At 38.8% G+C, this 19,776-nt stretch overlaps 1 protein-coding gene across 2 annotated transcripts in view; it reads right to left on the minus strand.

Moving 5' to 3' along the window:
• Positions 1 to 14,295, minus strand: part of CCDC170 (coiled-coil domain containing 170) — a 29,661-nt gene extending 15,366 nt beyond the window's left edge. The window contains exons 1-5 of one of the 2 annotated variants that reach the window (XM_030946206.1): positions 14,268 to 14,295; positions 10,801 to 10,932; positions 7,594 to 7,850; positions 3,830 to 3,974; positions 1,916 to 2,101 (exon numbers count right to left, since the gene is read on the minus strand). In XM_030946206.1, coding sequence (XP_030802066.1) covers positions 1,916 to 2,101; positions 3,830 to 3,974; positions 7,594 to 7,850; positions 10,801 to 10,932; positions 14,268 to 14,282 — 735 coding nt within the window. In that variant the 5' untranslated portion in view covers positions 14,283 to 14,295. Of the gene's footprint in view, positions 1 to 1,915; positions 2,102 to 3,829; positions 3,975 to 7,593; positions 7,851 to 10,800; positions 10,933 to 14,246 lie in introns of both variants that reach the window. The other variant, XM_030946205.1, reaches the window with a different exon arrangement.
• Between the last annotated feature and the right edge of the window lie 5,481 nt (positions 14,296 to 19,776).

Genomic DNA, 19,776 nt, shown 5'->3' on the forward strand with positions numbered 1-19,776 from the left:
CTTAAGCTGTGCAGCATGAGGTACATGGTGAAGTCAGACTGACTTATGCCACTGGTGCCCCTCCTGTAACCAAGCCACACACCCATCGAGGGAACAGGGGATCGCACACTTCACATGTGAGGACTTAAAGCATTTTTTGTTTTTTGCTTTCTTTTTCAATACTGAACTTCTTCATACGATTTTGTGAACGCAAAACCCTCTCAACAGATTTACTCAGTGTCTGCAAATCTAAGTTGCTAAACTGAAATTGCACTGGAGGAATCTGCAGCCTCTATGCAGATGGGGCTTTTCAAAGGCAATGCTTTTGAAAGGCAATGCTAATAAATTAGAAAGATATTTCTGTAAAATTGGTTAAATAAATTATGTATTTGGCACATGCGAAATAACGATAGGAAAATATTTTTCAGAAAATAGCTCAACTTGGTAAATGTTTTTGGAATCAGAGTAAACTTGAAAAACAAGCCACAAATGGAGCCCTGATCTTGATTTAAAACATCTCCTGATTCTGGCTTACTGAGAAAACTACACTCTGTTCTTCCTGACACACCTGTGTTTGAAGTGAAGCATAAAAACAAAATGTTCACAAAAAGGACCTATTTAAGTTTTTGGTGCAGGCTCTCTCCCAGTTCCATTGAGTCTTAGAAAATTGTACACAGCTTGGTAAGAACTATTTTCAGCAGTTATAAAAATTTATTACCCTTGTGGTACTTACATTTATCTTCCACACAAATTCTTTCTTTTCCAGAGTAGGCTGCCAGCTATTTCTCATCTGCTAAGTATTTTGCTTACAACCAAATCAGAACCCTATATCCTTCAAAGTGTATGGTGAGTATCTCCTCTTCAGGAAAAGAGGAATGCCAGGGGTGGAGAAAATGCTGTATTACTTTGGAAAACTCACTTGCACAAGGTTGTATTTATGTTAAAAATTCCTACAAACTCAATCACACACAGCTCAGCTACGTATTTGGCAGTCTGAGTTTCTTATTTTCTCACGTTCTGGCCATCAGCTTTAACTGCACTGTTTTACCTGCAGGAAATCTTCATTCTGGCTTCACTAAACTGCTTCCTTTCCACAGACACCACTCAAAGTGCAAAGCAATAAGGAAAATTGCTACAGAAATGCACTTTGTTCATCCATCCTTTGAAATATATGAACTCTTACAGGGGAGTGCTCCTGGAGCAATTCAATCCTTAAATCACATCCTTTTCCTTCACAAATCATAGCTAGGTGAATTTGGAATACCTGACCTACAACTTAACTTACATTTCTCATCTGATCATCCTTCCTGCTGCACAGATTTCCTCTAAGGCTTCCCAACAGTGAAACTTCTTGCTTTCCTGCAAGAGCCATCCTATTGCTACAACTTTTGGGCTATGAGTCAATGGTTATGAAATACAAATTTATAACACAGTGAAAAGATAATCTAGCTTGTATGGAAGCCAAGACACTTAACTTGCCCGTGCTTTAAGAGCAAGAATAGTGTCCAATCAATTCCTTTCAATTTCTCATTAGAATTTTTGTAAAACTGAGTCAAAAAATTCTCATAAAATTTGCAGTATCAAATAAATATTATTTTAAAAAGCTTTTTTCACCACTTCATACTTGTGCCTGAGATATTAACAATATACATATTCATTTATTTACATGTTTGTGCAAGAACAAAGGTCACAACACTAAGAAGAAAGCAAAAACAGAAATTTGCAAACAGCATTGAAAGCCATCAAATCTACCTCAGATCTATTTTACAAAATGTTATTGTTTAATCTTCACATCTCACTTTCAAAAAGTTGAAAATAATCTTAGAAAAATCTCCTTTTTAGGAAAGACCCTAATCAACATAATTTTTTCTCATGCAATTCCTATTGAAAATTAATTTGAAAACCAGACAAGCATACACACTATGCAATTATGTACCTTACTAAGTTTTTCCATGTCTTGGTAGTATCCTGCTGCCTTTTTCTGCTCCTTGGCCACTTCTGAAACCAGTCTCATTATAGTTTCTCTGTTAGCTTTGGACTCCATCTCATGGACATTCACAGCTTCTTGAAGAGCAGCAACCTGGTCTTTTAGTGTCACATTTTCTTTACATATCTCAGAGACCTTGAGAAATAAATCAAATATTAGTAGCTTCTTAAAAGCTCTTAAAAATTAAAAATAGTCATCCCAGTTATACCTGCTCCTAATCATGCCAGCAAGGACTCAATATTTCTGGTGACCCCTAGGTCAGACTTATAATTGCTCTCTACTGCTCCTTTAGAAAAAGAGTAGAAAGACAGTTAAAATCATAGAATTATATTCTCGCTATAAACTCCCACCTTAGCTAAATGTGATTGAGATTTGCTCCCACACAGACTTTATGATGTATTACACATGTGGAGAGCTACTGCTGCTGCATATCTGTGCTTGACAGGAGGCAGGTGAGACAACAGAGCTTGCAGCTCCTTCATGGGAAAAGCAAACTATTCCAGCCTGGCTTTTTAAGATGTGTGCCTTTCATTTGGAACAAGAAAGCTGCAATTCATGCTCAAAACTTTTTAAGCACCAGAGGTTGGAGTTAGTAACAGATATTTCATAAGCACATTTGAGGACAGGGCCAAATACCTGGTGTGCTGACATTACGAGCAGCCAACACCTTGGAAAAAGGAGTCCTTTCCAGGAGCATTCTAGGGCTGTTTTGGTACACTAGGCTATTTCCAATCAGTGGAATAGACAAATGTGGGCACTTCAAAGAGTGAGCAAAAAATGTACCCTGATTCCTGCTGGCAAGACATTTGTTAAGACTAAAACAGATCAATTCTGTCTTAAATAAAACCATAATGTGGAAAAGAAGCTAAATCGATGGGCCAAGACCCCAGGAAAACTAGTTGCTAAGGTTTCCTAAGGCACAGCTTTCAGCACAAATTAGATTTCCCAACTAGATTTATTACTACTTTGTTAAAAGACATGAAAATATGTTTTTTAAAGCTCTAATGATTAAGTTATTAATTATTAAAGCATGCAAGAGTGCATCTTGCGTGGCAATGTTTTTACAGCATCTATTAAAATTTCAATGTGCTTGTAATATTATGAGGGCGTACACTCACTGTGATACATACCTAGATAATCCTGATTTATTAAGACTGTAATCTTACAATGGCATGAACATTATGAAATAGAATTTCTCCAAATATCTATTGTGCTCCAAAGTAAAGAAAAACAGAGATCAAAGAGTGGACAGAAGATGAGTCAAATGCATAAAATTAGAATAAAATTACTTTCAGCAGCATTGACAGATGTTAAAAGAATATACAAGCAACGTTCTTTCCCTAAATGGAAGCTTAGTTTTGGAACTTCAGAAGTATTCTGAAGAGAAATTATAAATTTATATTAATAAGTCTCAGAAGCACCACAAAGTTATTTACAGCATTTTATTACAGGACACAGAAAAGGTTGTTTTAGGGCATGCCATTTCAAATGTTTGTATTTAATGGTATGTCAGGTCAAGATAAGAGATAAGATCTAGTGCGACAGTTTACACATCACCTGCTGAACCCCACATTAATGTTTTAAGGAAAGCTTTTAACCAAGTATCTAAGCAGGGCTGTATGTGGGAACTACAGGCTGATAAATTATTTATGCAGATAAGAGCAGACTGAGTTCACTGAGGCCTATTAGTCTTCAGCACCTTTGAAAATTAGCCCAGTAGGGAAAAAAAATCCATCTTCAAATGATAGCACTGTCTGCAAACCATAATTAAATACAAAGATCTTTATTATTTGCTTTACTTCTGTGACAACGAAATATTTTTCTGTTAAATCACTGTAGAGAAACATTTGCCTACACAATCACCTTTGATGTTAAATGTTCTTGTGGTTTCTCTTTTTCTCTGATGTCTATGTCCAAGAATCCAGAAAGATGCGTAAGGAGCTCTTCATAGTTTTTGCTGATTTTAGAAGCTTGAGTCATGTTTTCTTCACACTCATTCAAATATTTACTAATCAGACAGAGAAAATATACATGTCAGGATGAATGTTCCCTGAAAAAGAATTATAGGCAAAATACGTTGTCCCAAGACTATTGCTAGCTTCTGCATACCATCAAATGAATTTTAAAAGTTACATTTAATTCTCTATATCTGTTATGTAATACATATAACTTTTGCTGTTGCCTTACGTGTAAACATTTCTTCATCAGTGCTTTTGGTAAACATGAAAAAAAATCTTCTATGATCCCAATCTCATTCTCAGCATAAATTTGAATAAAACACAAGAACTAAGTGACACAAATAAATAGTGCCCTCAAGATACTACAAGTAGAAATTGCAAGCAAAACCTTAGATAAACTAAGTGGGGGGGAGAGAATTATCAACTCTTAGCAAAAATATGCAAAAAGCACATCCCCTCTCTCTTTAGAGATGTGCTGACAGAGATGATTAACAAACTTCAAGTAAAGAGAAGCCTTTCTGGACCAATGGAAGTGTAAGACATCCAGAGAATCTGTGAAGGGAAGTTTACCAGCAGAAGCAGAGATAGGAGACACTACTTTGCTGTGCAGTACTCTGAAGCACTACTCATGAAGGGGATGCATTTAAAAAGACAGCATCTAGGGGCTACTACAAAAATATTAAGAAAAGGGAGCTTTTTGCCAGCAATTTCATCACAATTTTGCCATCAATTTCACTCAACAGGAGCCGATCACATGGATGCATATCCCACATGAAACGTGTTCTTAGCCTTAAGAGCAAGGGTCAGTTTGTAAATACTCTACAAGAACAACAACAAATAAATTACCAGTGAGTTTAATATAAACATGGTTACATTCCTTCCCTTGCCAGGGACAAAGATGGGTCCAGCAAACAAGAACCACCACAGTCTGATTCGGTAGGAAACAGAGAAAATATCTTGCTCATGCTGCTGAAACACACATCACTTATGAAAAGCTACAAACAGATTAGCAAAACCAGCCAACCAAACAGATTTCAAAACAACCACTAGTGTAATCCAAATGTCAACTCCAGCACCTCTCAGTAACACCCACGAGTGAGGTACTTAGTGGAAGAATGCAAGACATGGTAGATTGGTAGTGGTAAATTTGCAAGACACTTTCATTTGAAAAACAAGGTTCTTTCTAAAGCAAGTTCTTCACTCTAAAATAAATCAAGACCTGAGATGTAACCAAATGCATGTCTAGAGCAAATATTTTATTGAAACTTATTTGCTTATCAGAGTGTAGCACTCTTGTCAGTTTTTAAGGAGGGCTGGACTCATTCTTTTCCATGTCTGATTTCTTCCTCTCCCAGCTGGCAATCAAACAGAGCATCATTCCATAACCAAAGAGCCGCAGAGACTCCAACAGGAGATGCACAGTGAGTGCAAACACAGTATAGTGAATGCTTATAAATCAGTAAGCAAAACAGACAGTCCATGAAAAGATTTAGCACGTAACCTTAGGAGGGGGATCGGTACAGTTGCTGAAACTGCTGCAAAGTGAAAGAGAGGGGCAGAATATCAGAGAGGAATGGAAAACATTCATTACTGCTCTGGGCGCTGTGAGGGCAGTTCCACATACTGCTGCACAGCACACTCCGTGAGCCCAAAGAGCTCTGCCTTCTGCAGCAGACACTGTCCCTCAGAACACAAGCACCCTCACAGCTTCCTCACCTCTGGGCACCTTCCTTTCCTCTGTAGCCCCAACAAAACTAAACCATCCTGAACTGTTGTTGTGAGGAGGGATATAACAGAAGTGAAAAGGTATTAGGCTCAGACATGCCGTATATGCATGCCTATATGTCAGAATATTATGTAAGATTGACCACCCACAACTGTTCTGTGGCTCTAAAAAACTGGGTATCCACTAACAAAACCATGCCTGCTGCTAAAAATAAAAAATCTGAAGTACAAAGCACTCATTTGATAACTTTACGAATAATCTAATTACCTGCAGTAGGGCCGCAGAGGTGTGAGCACCTAGAAAATAGGCAATCAGGTACAAAAAAGTAGAATACAGCTTTTTCACAGTTTTGCTAGCTCTTCAGAACTAATGAGCAAAGAGAAGGGAAGGAGAAAGAAGAAGAAAAAAGCTTTTGACAGTTCACACTCTAAAAATATCATGGCAATAGACATGTTGAGCAGAAAAGCACCATTTTCAATAGGAGAGGTGCACATCCTGGAAGCCAATCAGAGAATTCACCAAACATTTCTTACTGTATCCCCAAGGTATAGAATGTAAATATGTACTTCATGTGTGCTGGCTTGCTCTTCCCTCTCATTAGTGGTTTTCAGTGAAAATCTTTTTTGAACACCTAATTAGGACTAGTCATGTGCCAGGCACTACCAGGGTGGCCAGAATAAGGGACTGATGTTCATTGAGTCAACACATTGGTTAGTGTGAAGTGACACACGTAACCATTAGCTGAGGACAACAAAAAGCTTTGGAAGGAAACACTGCACATTTATGAGCAATCCAACGTGTTTGTTCCTTCCAAATGAGCAGAGTCACTATCCCTGTATCTCTTCCCCTTTGCCAGAAGTCCAGTGGCACACTCCAGGTGCAACAGTGAACCAGAGCTGGGATTGGTAGAGGCGGAAATCAAGCTTTTTTTTTTTTTTTGCTCACTTCTCTCTTGCAGCAGTCCCTTGGTCCTGATCACCACGCATCAGCACAAACAGAACTGATTACACAAGTATTGTATGCCAAAGAGAGCAGCCAGGACTGCTCTGGGAGTGACAGCAGAGATTTATGCCCATAAAATTGATTGTATCACTATAATGGCAGGCAAGTATGAAACACAGTATTCCAGAAGTTTTCTCCCAGTGAGTTAGGCTAGCAAACAGGATAGGAGGTTTTTCTTCCCTTTTCTTCTTCTTCTTATTTTTTTTTCCATACCAGAAATAGCATTTTAAAGAATCTTAACAGCCATTATGTAAAACTGCACTCTCCAGGCAGGGCTTTTGGCAAATCAGCTGGTAATAAACAAGTGCACTGTAATGGTTTTCTCTAAGTTTTAAAATTACTTAATTATTCACTTTTAATGCATAAAACCTGGCAGAGCTGTGCCAAACACTGATTTGGGAAAGACAGGTGTCTGGTAAACACTCACCTTGCTCTGGTAAGCACTCACTCCTTGCTCTAGACAGTATTGATGGAGTCACAAATATTAGTCTGATAATGGGCAGAAAAATCCATTTAAAAAGTCCAGATGTCTATTATATAGGACTGACACTGATTTTGGAATTTAAGAGCTTAGAATATTTTCATACCAATCAACTTTTCTATGAGTCTCCATCCTACAGACATGAAACATGAGCAATTATGTGGAACTGACATATCAGTGCTCTGATACACTGTGCTAAGAACAGTACAGTTAAAGGATACTGTATTTTATAAGTTCAATGCATTTCACCTTCAAAGTACAAAACATTCAAACTTCTAGGTATTGACTACCAACTCAAAACAAAATTCAAATTTCAACACCTTCCACACACTCAGACACTGTAACAGAATTCAGAACTGCAATAAAGTCTATCCACCAACTTATTTTTCTATATTGACAACTGTACCATTCCGTCATCCCACCCAAAAAGAAGTTGTTTCTTATCTCACATGACTCTTACTTAAGTTCTGCACTTTTCTCATGGAGCTCCTCCTTCAGCTCCAAGTTTTCCTTACATGCCATCTGAGCTGCCAGCTCAGCCTGGTTTTTAGAAGCAGTGAGCACGCAGAGCTCTTCTTCCATCTCCTGGATTTGTGTTTGCAAAGACAGGAGGCGAGACATCAGTCTGGCATTGTTTTCCTTATAGCTTTCAGCTTCAGCCTTCAGCTCTTGAAAAGAAGCTTCTTTAGAGATCATGCTCGACCTGAGTTTAAGCAGCTATAGGTAGAAAAGGAGAAAATTACTGAAGAATAGTTTTCCCAGCCTGAAATAACATGACTGTATTATAAGCTTAGTAATATGACAAGAAACACATTTCCATCGCTACAAGACTGAGTAGAGGGACACAACTTTACTTTCACATGACTAGGAAAAAGCAATGGAAGAGGTTTGCAAAAACAAAAGCTACTGTTGGGTAACAGTACAACTTTTCAAGATAACATCTTACAGGAAAATAAGTTTATTTACTAATTCAGAATTTAGGAAAAGTCTAACTTAAGTTCTGCTGCACAACCTTAACTCATGTCTCCTATGTATCTGCATTACAGCAAAGTTATTAACAACACTATTCCCTCTTTTTTGCCTGCTGCCTGCCTGCTTCCAAATCTGGTGCTTAATTCCACAGATAATCTAGAGCTGCAGGGAGTTGTAACAGCAAAGTATCCTGCTGTATTAATGTGGGGCCTTTTGATGGTTTGAGGCATATTCAGAGGCAACTAAATTTTTGGAGCATTGTGTGGTTGGCACCCTCTTCTCATCTTTTGCAAATAGTTATTTTGGGGTATGATAATCCATAGCTGTATTTACACAGAAACAGCAACAGATTTTCCTCCTCCTACCCTTTTAAGGAAGGGTAGGAGGAGGAAAATCACCCTTAAATGTTAGTGACCTCTTACAGGGATGATGTTAGAGCTTTCCAAGAGTCCATAGAGTTCAGTAGATTTTTCTCTCTCTCTTTGTTAGAAATACCATTTTCCATTGAACTATTTCTATTAGAAGCTTCTCTAGGAGACTTCACTTGAGGGAGACTCACCAAGCAAACAAAATTTCCATATGACTTTTTCTGTTACTAGGAACAAGTAATTTAAAGTGGACTTTTTTGTCACAGTAAGTGTTAAGGCATGCTTCAGCTTTCCCGACAATTCCAATTAAAAGCAGCAAGATGCAACCTGAAGGACTTCTGTCCTATCACATGAAATTAACAGGCAAATACTTTAGCCAAGTTAACTGTTCTTTATAGTGAATGACCAAACTTGTAAATTGTGGCTAACATTTTAAGGGAAAAAATATTTAAGACATTTAACTGCAATCCAGAACAACGGGAAATTCACTTCTCTATTGGAGTCATTCAGTATGACCCAAGACACTCAGAGAAATTTGAGAGGCTGGTGAGCCAGCAGAACAGCAACTGCCTTGGAAAAGGGAGGTCCTGCTTCTCCTCTTTCCAGCCACGCATGCTGTCCTCTCCCTCTCACCAGTTCTGTGTTTGTCTGACTCCCCTACAAACAACTTCAATAACAATAGAAAATAGTTCACTTCTTCTCTTGCAGAGGAGAAAGAGAATCACAGAGCAAAGGCTAACACTGAGAAATCAGGTAGGAGGATCAGCCTTGCAGCAGCAGCAGCAGCAGCACAGCCTTCAATAAGCTTATGCTTCACATGCAAGCACAGCTTTATCAGACACTCTGGAGCAGCACCGAGTTCAAGAAAAGCAGCTTGGCTTTTTCCCAGGTTCATGGGCTTCATTTCCATACTCCACCCTCCTCTTACTGCTAGAAGAAGCACTTCTACAGCTATAAGGTGAAATAAGATTGGCAAACTGATCTGGCTAAAAAGCAACTCAGAAGGAAAGGAATTCTTTCTCAATTGCATGGACACAGCAGTGCACTGTAAAAACGACACACACATCTGTGCTGGGACAAGGGGTGGGGCAGTGTGGGGAAGGAAATGAGCAGCTGAAGGAACAATAGCTCTGCTTTGCTTGGCAGCTGGACCAAGCTATGGTATCTTAGACTGTTCATAATCTTAAAATTTCTCTGTGGTTCAACTCCCCATGTGGTATTTTTTCATCTGTCCATTGTCTTTGTGGTCAGTTCCAATAGCAGAAAAAGCAAGAATAATCCCATATCGTGAGTTTTACCGAGCACTCAGCAGAACAAGGCTCTGACCTCAGCTGGGTCATGAAGGTCTTTATTAACAAGAGCATGAACAGCTGCTTTTTTGACTATGCTTTTGCAAGCACTGTCTTGAAAAATCTATAAATCAGTCAGATGTTCTGGCAATAAAGCCATTCAACATTTCCAGTAATAAATTCTTCATATGAGAACATTAAAGTCTCTATGGCTTCTTAAAATTTAAATTTAAGGCACCAGTTCTGAATAAATATTAAATGTTAAATGCAGGGGAACTCTGCAGTAACTGCAGGATCAACTGATCAAATTAAACCTCAGCCAATGGCCACTTATGCCTGTAGTTCTGTATGTGAATTAATGTAAGCATTTCATGTCTTCTAAAGGCAAATTTTACTCCACTTTAAAACTGACCACTGCCCACATTGCTGACTTCAATCAAATAAATTTTAACCAGTTATATATTTAAAAAAAATCACTTGTGGAAATAAGGCAGCTCTAAAAATTGTCCTGTAATAAATTCTCTCCTGAGAAACACCATCTACAGAGCAGGAAGAGTAAAAAAGTATGTGCATGTGTTCTTCAGCCTCTCTAGCTACAATCAACCTCATTAGCACAAACACAATTTCTCTGGTGATGAAAGCAAAGCACAATTGGGGAGCTATAACTTGAGTAGAAGGGAGACATGAGTAAAGATGAGCAGCTAGATCTTAACTCACCAGCAGGAAGAGGAGGATATCTATCTGAATGTTTATACAACCACAATTTAATTAATTTTTAGGTTTAATACAAACATACTGCACTTGGATGATGATAAAAAGCTACACTGCTTCAAATCTTCCAAATATAAACTTATAATCAATTCTTGATCAGAGAAGGAAACAAAGTAAAAATCACGCAGGCATTCTAAAAACAAAAACCCAAAAGTTCTGTAGGAAAAGCAAGTTTTGGACTTTCTGCAAGCTTTCTATTCTCTGCATAAGGAAACTGCAAAATATCCTCAGGTTTGGAGAAGGATTTGAAATTATTTTTAGCTGTACCTCTGACTGGGCACAGTCATACTTCACTGAAAGTGCTGCAAGTTCACTTTGAGCAGTTTCAGCTGCAGCTCGATAATGATTCATCTGCTCTCTACTGACAGGAATATCCAAAAGAACGTGATCATGAGATTCCTGTGAAGACAGAATGAATACAAAATCTTTAGACATCACATTTTTGGAACATTTCTGCTTCGATGCTTTTTTGTTTGATTAAGCTGCTCCAGGGCATTACTCCAAATGTTGAAGAGTATTATTCCTAGAGTAATACACACTTACTGAAAAATAGGTTAAAGAGTCACCTTTCTATGAGTCACCACCTCCATCTCCAAGTTCAGCCACCAACACCAGTGCTAAAGTAAGATGGTCCCCCTCAACAATCCCATGACCTCCCACTGTTTGCAGCTCTGGCTATTTCCAGCCGTTTCTATATATTTAGTAACATTCAAAAGGTCCCTTTTCTACAAACTTTTCCAGTTACTCTTTCAACCTGTATAAACTTTAATCCAAAGGGAGTCCTCAGGGGTCTCTTATGCAAAGAATCACTTTGGTTTCTAGACTTCAGTTACACTGCACACATCCCCTCATTTTTCGTTCAGAAGAAATGTTGAAAAAAAGCAATAGCTATCCATCTTCTCTGTGCCACTCATGATTTTTCAGATTTCTATCATATCTCACATCCACAGTCTCTCTACCAGGCTGAAGAGCCCATGCCTACTCAGACACTTGTATCTGCTCCTCCAAGTCACTTTTTGGCTTGCCATTTGCTTTTTTACTTCTAATCCTTCAAGGTTAGAGATCCTTTTGAACTCCATCACTTGGACACAACTTCAGCTTCCTGACTGATGCTTTCTCATCCCCAGCCATCACCATAATGACTACCTTTCATTCTTTTTCAAGTTCTGATTCCATGGCAAGCACTGCCTCTGTCTTTCTAGTACAGTCTCCTTCACACCACTTGTACAACCCTTTAGCTGTACCTTTTAGTTTCTATAGTAGGCTTTCTCCTTTTTGTGGTGTTCTGCTCTTCTGCAGTACAGAAGGAATGTGCTGGATATCTTGGCCTTTATTACTTAAGTCTTTCAAGATGAAAATTCAGACCTGAAGTCTTGGTAGAGTTTCATTAGACAGAACTTTTTTTCTTTTTTCAATCAATAAGAACTAAAACCGATGAAATGTAACCTCTTCAGAACAGAACAAAGTTTAGGCTATGCTGGAAGCACACATAGCAGAGAACTGAACATGAGATTTGTTCTCCATCAGCTTTCACACAGGACTAAACCAAAACTGCAATCCTGGTACATTTGGGTATGAATTACAAAATGCAAAACTCCCCCAGATAACGACTGCTTTTGGAAAAAGGTATTGCAATGGAGACAAAGACATCTTCTCTTCATGTTTTAATACATCAGCATCAATTTGAAAGGTGAGATAAATTACAAGTTCAGCCCCTACCCATACCAACTAGGAAAGAAAAACCCTGAAGAACTTTCCAAATATGTGAACATCTAGTAAAATAAGTATTTACCATGCAACACATAGAGAAATCCCTGAGGAATAAGGAAGAACTACTAGCTTAGACTGCAGAAGAAGATAAATCACCTTGGATTAGTTGTTATAATATCACGAGCTCTATTCTTTAATCTTTCCTCCCTGTGTTAGTTGACACTAGATTAGACCCATCAAGTTTAATTGCATTCATCTCCTTCAAAGACACTCAGCTGTGCTCTTCCACAAAGGAGTTGCCACTCTCATCAAGCCAGACTGGCATGCAGAAAACTCACGGCCACATAGAACACAGCACATTATCTTGGAGATAAAGGGCTTGCTAATTTTCTCAACACTTTATCACTGTTCTGAGGGAGTGAAGGAAAGCATTTGCCATCTCCTTGCTGCTTTTGTCTTACTTTCACTCTGCTTATTTCACCTGTGCAACCACATGAAATTCTTTAGTGTAGAGGGCATTTTTCTCGTTCTGTAATACACCAGGGCTGCAAAACTATGGATGGAGATTGCAAACAGTAACACTGAGTATGACGGTTATGTATATTATTACATTTGTAGTACTGCATGAATGTAGGTTTTTCCTTCCCAAAAAACCCACAACTTATGACTTCACAGAAAGAAGGAGTATGTCTCAAAACTGGTGCAACAAATACATTTCAGAGCATAGCTGAAGAACACAAGCCCCCATTCAGCAGCAATAAGCAATGTAACAGCTTTAGAGCTGAAACTTCCAAAATCTATGCTTTTCATACAAATTAGATTTTTAAATTACGAACACTTTAAAGAGGCAGCTACACATCCAGAAGGATTTAAAAGAAGTTTAAATGAAGTCAGGTGCCAAAGTCAACAGGAATTACTGTTCAACATAGCTACAGCTTTAGTGAGATTTACAGAGGCAGATCTCTGCATCCTCCAGTGCCTTGGTAAATATAAAACTAATCATGGTGGCACCGCCCTAGAAAAGTTGGTGTTATCATCATACTTTTAGCAGGAAACATGCATGCTCTAAAATTAATAGTTTTCTATGTTTCTGTGGGTTGCCATCAGCCAATCACAAGTCTGATCTTTAATCAGACCTATCAGACAACTCAGTTAAATTGGCATGACTTTACTGTAGGTGTAAAATTTGTAATGCAGATGTGGAACTTTTCTATCTGTGGAAAAAAAATCAGATTTTTAATGTTTCATGAGTATCATGTAAGCTGTACTGATTTTTGTTATGAAAATAGCATTAATGAAGTGTTAAAAGAATTAGAGAGAGTAGACAGAAGAAGTCTTAATATATTGCTACTCAATCAGCTCTAAATAACCTAGGTTTTCGGTCTGACTCCCACTCACATTATTAATTTTTTTCATCTCTTTCCACTTACCTGCAAGAAAATGAAGCTTCCATCTAACTTCATATGCTAAGCAAAATCTAAGCCTATATTTACAATATTTAAGAGCAATATCTACTTGGACCTTCAGATTTATTAGTAATAGGTGTTCTTTAGAAGATCAACAATATATGGTGATTTTTGTTATTGTTGACCATTTTTGTTTTGACATATTTTACCAAATAACTGCCTTTATCTGTCAACATTTAGTTGGCAAACTTCATTTGACTCAGAAACAACAAAACTACAGCAATGTTCAGTAGTTTTTACCTATCCATGTACTTTGAAATCAGCCAACTGTTAAAGTTACTCACTCCCATTCTGCTTTTGGCAGCTTCTCTGCTGCCAAATGCCACCACCACTGCCATTGCCTGCACACAGCCCAGAGCCCTTTCCCAAAACACATAATTTTAAAAAATCTTTTTTGAAACAGAAAGCCCCCAGTAGGCATTTAAACACCCATCACCACCCTGAGTGACTTGTCAATGCCCTGCCACAGACTGCGCTCAGGGCAGGGATTTCTTCTTCCCATTCCCAAAGCACCAAAACACATCAGGGTTGACATACCAAAAATGATGACTCACGAACCTTTGTTGACTTCATTCTTCCTTTGTTTCTACAGAACAAATATGGGGAGGAGAGAAAAAAGGTTGAAAAATAATGATTGTAATACAATGGAATATGACAGTATTTTTTCACAGATATGCTTTACTAAACTGTATTATAAGTTACCATCAGCGAAGTTGGGCATGAATGCAGAACACCATGGGAAAGTTTCTCACAACTATTTCACAACTATTTCTCTAGTAGCCTATGAGTTCTGATTGTCTCCACAGTAGTCAAACACACATCTAACCAAAACAGGGACCTTCACGTTGGTTTGTCCAGGGTATATTCACCAGTTCAGCTACACAGGCAGCCTTCATGCAGTGATTGCTTCCTTTGCCACTGCTTTCCAGGTGCTCCAAGTTTTTATTTCACCTCTCCTTTTGTCCTGCACCTCTTCTATACTGATACATTTAAAAAGGGTCTGAGTGATAACACAAGATCTATCTTAACTGAAATACATCTTTTTTCCCCCCTCAGAAGTTAAGGTAATCAGTGGGCCCTTTTTACCTACATATTTGTATAGGAATTGGTACAGTGGTTGGACTCAGTGAGCTATTCAATGATTTTTATAAATCCCAGTGTCGTAACTTTTCATATTCTGAAATCAAACAAAATGAGATATCCCAAATCTGTAATGTTTTTTTCTTAAAACAATGAATATTCGTGAGTGTATATGTGCATAAAATTTTTCTAACTTCTGAAAGTAAAATGCAGCAGCAGATTATTATTATTATTATTTGTTGCAACCAGAAAGATGACATCCAGCATGAAATACCTGAAAGAATGGGTAGTTGAAAAATTTTCACACTTGGCTGCTGCAGATTTTTCTTGGTGGCAGCAGCCAGCATGCACATCACCTCAGAAAAGCACAAAGCTGCAAACAGCAATGAGCACGAGAAGGTTCAGACACTATTCCACAGTGACTCAGAGTTTGCTAACACATACAAAACCAGACTAAAATGAATCACACATAACTGATGAGGCTGGAAAGGACTTCTGAGAACATCAAGTCTGACCTATGACCAAACACCGCCGTGTCAAACAGATCACGGCACTGGGTGTCACGTCCAGTCTTTCCTCAAACACCTCCAGGGACAGCGACTCCACCACCTCCCTGGGCAGTCCATTCAATGTATAACCATCCTTTCTGTAAAGGAATTCCTCTTAATGCCCAACCTGGCAGAGCTAAAATCTCCCCTGGCAGAGCTAAAGACTGTATTCTCTTGTCCTGTCACTGGTTAGCTGGAATAGGCCAACTCTCCAACTCGAGCGACTTCAGCGGGTGGGAAAAAATGGGTTCACAAATTAACCATCTTGTATGTATATTTTGGGGCTTCTTTATAGATAATACTTTGCCCAATTTGCCTATCAGGGATCTCAAAATTATATATTAACATAAATCAAAATTTGCAAGTAATATTTCACAACTATTTCAGTTCTGTCACTTGCTCTTGCACATTATAAAGCACCACAAATACACAAATACTTTTGATTACTATCCACTCAGTAAAGTCCTATTTCCCCTTGTTGATTCCTTCTTGTAACTAGGCCAACTCACTGCTTGCAGTACTTTTTTTTGGTTATTGTTATATACCAATGGAATTTTCTGCATTAGTGTAATCTTCCAGAAACATGTAAAACTAACTTAAGTGTTTTCAGCAGCTCAAATAAATTACCAAACAGATTTTCTAAGTTCCTTTCAGAAGGGTACTGCTCAGCTCTACCCTCCTCCTGTGGCAATAATCATTGAAAGGTATTAGTGAAAAAATAAAAATCACTCCTGCTGTCAAAGAGGCCAATTTTGAGCTTGATTAATGGGCTCAAATGAAAGCTTCATTACAAGCAAAATTTTAGTCTGCTGCTACTACTACAAGAAGCAGTTAAAGCATTTCCATCTTTTGTTTTTCTCTTAGGATGAGGTGACTGCATCTAAATAAAATAAATGCATTTACTGTGATGAAAGACAACAGTCATCTGAAGGCAATTAGAGAGATACATCATCTACTCTAAACATTACTTAACATGCTTTCTGGTTGACTTCATCGTTTGTCTGTATGGACAAATTAAGGAATTTGGAACTCCCCTGACACTTTCTCTCACAGCTTTTCCAAAATTATTAACAAGGAGCTGCTGTGTTTATTCCCTAAACAATAAAAAGGGTAATTGCTAAGAAAAGATGAAGTGCTTATGCAGGCATTTGTGCAAACAAATTGTTCTACTGTTTTTACTCTATCAATGCTAAATAGAGTTAAATAACTTCTGTAACAGAACTACTTAAATGGTAGATTTAAAAAACAGACCATCATGCACTGCCAACAGCTGCAATTTTCCTATAACGCCTACTATACTTTACTGCAGTCAACAAAATGAAAATATTTTAGAAATACTTAAGTATACTGGCATATACACAACTAAAAACTGATTAGTGCCATTGTTTGGCTTAGCAGTTGCAGCTTACATTTTATAAACATGTAATTTCTAGTCTGTTTTTGAGTCCCAAAATCAACACACAAACTATTTGACTTCTGGTTCGTTAAAATGTAGAGCAGGTTGCTGTCAACTCTGTCGCTAAGCAGTGCTAGCAAAAAGTTTGTAACTGAGTCATAACAGTTGTATTTAATATAATGGCAGTTGGTTTTGCCACCACAAACTACCAAAAATCTGTATTTTTTTTGTCTCAGAACAATATAGCTTCATTACAAATTTGATGTTCAACTAAATGAACTGCTCACACAAATAAGCTGTTTATCCTTTGGAACACAAAATGGTTACAAGGTTCCTATTATATCTTTAGTACAAGGGTTTGATCCTTCTAAGCAATATCCTCTAGTGTCTCCCTTAAATTCACATCAAAGCCAGCAAACCCCTTTCAAAGGAGGAAGAGATGCAAAGAAGAAATTCTTAGATAACTATAAATTCCTGCTCTTTGAAAGCTACTCCCTTCTGCAGCACTTAGTAAGAAAAATCTTTCTGGCCTTGAACTTGTAAAGATGAGCTATAATGATCAGCTGGAGTTCACGGGGCTCCAATCGCACCACGCACGGACCACCGGGGGCAGCTCTGCACCTGCACGAGTTCTGCTTTGGGGTTGGGGCTTTTTGTTTGTTTGGGGGTTTTGGTTGGTTGGGGTTTGGTTTGTTTGTTTGTTTTGGGGGGGAGGGATTTCGGGGGGTGATGTTTAAAGGCGAGATTAAATTGAATGTTGCAAAGGGGGGTGACAGCCAGCCCGTGTCAGCCTCTACAGCAACACCGACAGAAAGGGGGGTAGGAAGGGGGGCATGTTTGCATGTTTCCAAAGTTGGGGCTTTATTCCCTAATAGGGGAACAGCCAAAAAACCCCCAAGCCCTAACCAGACCAGCCCCTCGGCCCTTTCTGCCTTGCCCCGTGCCCCGGTTACCGCGGTTCCGCCGCGCCGCCGTCCCCGCCAGCCCCGGAGCCGCTCCCGGCCACAGCCGTGCCCCTGGCAACGCGGCCCGGGGGAAGGACGAAGGGCGGCCCTGGATAGGGACAGGGCTCGGTGGCTGCAAGTGAGCAGTCTTCACAGGAGGAAGCTCACAGAAACACCGGGGTTTGGTTTTTTTTTTTTTTGTTTGTGGGGGTTTTGGGGTTTTTTTTGGGTTTTTTTTGTTGTTGTTGTTGTTGTTGTTTGGTTGGTTGGTTGGGTTGGGTTTTTTTGTTTGGTTTCTTTTTGTTTTTTTGTTTTTGGTTTTTGGGGGTTTTTTTGTTGTGGGTTTTTTTTTCCATTTTAACATTTACTTGATAATATTTGCTCACGTTTTCTCTCAAAAAAAAAAAAAAAAAAAAGTCCGAAGAGGCGAGCAGAGCAGATGGCAGCTGAGCAGCGTCTCCTGTTACCCTGTTACCCAGCCAGGGTTTCCTTCTCCCCCAGAACCTGCCAAAGGAGCACCCCCGCAAAAGCAGCCTTCCTTGATGGCTGCTGAACTGCCTCCAGCTGAAAGAGCACCTCCTCCTCTTCCTTCTCACCTTTCATCCAAATAAAGTGGATACAAATAGGAAGAGAGGAACTGAAGGTTGCACTAAAAGTTAGACCTGTGGGTGCATGGGAGCTGCACATCATTTTCTCTGAAGACCCTGTGAGCTTTAATCAGCCTTTGGGGACAGTGCCATCATGCACCATTTCTGTACTCAAAAGTCCAAAAGTACTTTACCTTTCTCAGGAATGCTGACTTAATCACGTTTTCCAGAGAAGAAAATGAAGAAGCTAGGGATAGTACTAATTTTCCTGTCCTTGTCCCTGTGTGCCTGCTACTGTTTCACTGCTGTTGCCACGGACACAGAAACCCCCAAGCACAGGGGGGATTTTGCTGGCGTGGATCATACTGCTCCAGGGTAACCTCATTCTGCAATCCCAATCTATTAAGTATTTTTGATGAGTTAAATTTATACTGGGCAGTCTTACATAAACCCAGAGGAAATCTGGCACATTTTTTGCTATCCACTGCAAATTTGAACAAAAATATCATCTTGGATTTGTCCAGCATTTGACTACAGCCTAATCCATCCTACTACTGGAGGGGCGTGCACATGCAGGAGTAAATGCTTGTGAAACTTTGTCAGAACTCTCCTGAGCGTGTGCTTGAGCACAGTTCCCCATCTCTAGTCCTGCAGTGCCACAGCTGGTTAGGGAGTTACACTTTAGCTGCTTCTACACCCTTGGTGATAGGGAGGGAGTGCTTATACAGCTCTATAGCACACATCTCTGAAGTTATTTACCCTTAAAAAAAAACATACTTTATTCTGATGAACAAGAGTAACAAGAAAAGAGACGAAAAAAGGATGAAGAAAAGTAGAAATGCCATGTAACACCGAAAAACAGCAGGTGCAACACACACTCTTCAAGCCATTTGACTGAAAAAAAACTACCTTACTACAAAATGCTCACACTTTAAAATGCTTTACCCTTGTTTGCTAGGATTTAAAAGTTGAGTTCTCAAAAGAATTTCATGTTTCTTTTTCCTTAACAGGGACAGGAAATAATTTAGGAAGGGTTCATTTGGGATTTTTATTCTAAATAATTTCAAGGAGTCATTTTCATTAAACAAATTAATGTTGTGTTTCATAAAATACATGGAAAGGATGTTCTCAGCCTTTCTGAGCAAATAATAACAAGAATCTCTTGAATGTAAGGGCCTAATAAAGCCACATCTATTTTAAAAAAATATTTAAAAATTACTACAAACTTTCCCTTCTGTGAAAATGCTCAGTGTTGAGAAAAGATGCTAAAATTGATGGGTATTATGAAACCCCAATTCCAGCACCCAGTACATTCAAAAATGTACCAGCTGATATTCTGTAGGTGTCTCAATGAGAATGGATGTGTAAAAATAATTTCAAAACCAAAAGTCACATGATGATGTCCCCAGGAACCACAATCTTCTGAAGTAACTAACCTGGTTTTACAACTTTGGACTTCCCCCCTGGACAAAGGGAGTGGTGCAAGTGCAATGCACATATGCGGGAACTAAT

This window comes from Camarhynchus parvulus, chromosome 3 (assembly GCF_901933205.1).
Source record: "Camarhynchus parvulus chromosome 3, STF_HiC, whole genome shotgun sequence".
In the NCBI taxonomy this organism is placed as follows: domain Eukaryota; kingdom Metazoa; phylum Chordata; class Aves; order Passeriformes; family Thraupidae; genus Camarhynchus; species Camarhynchus parvulus.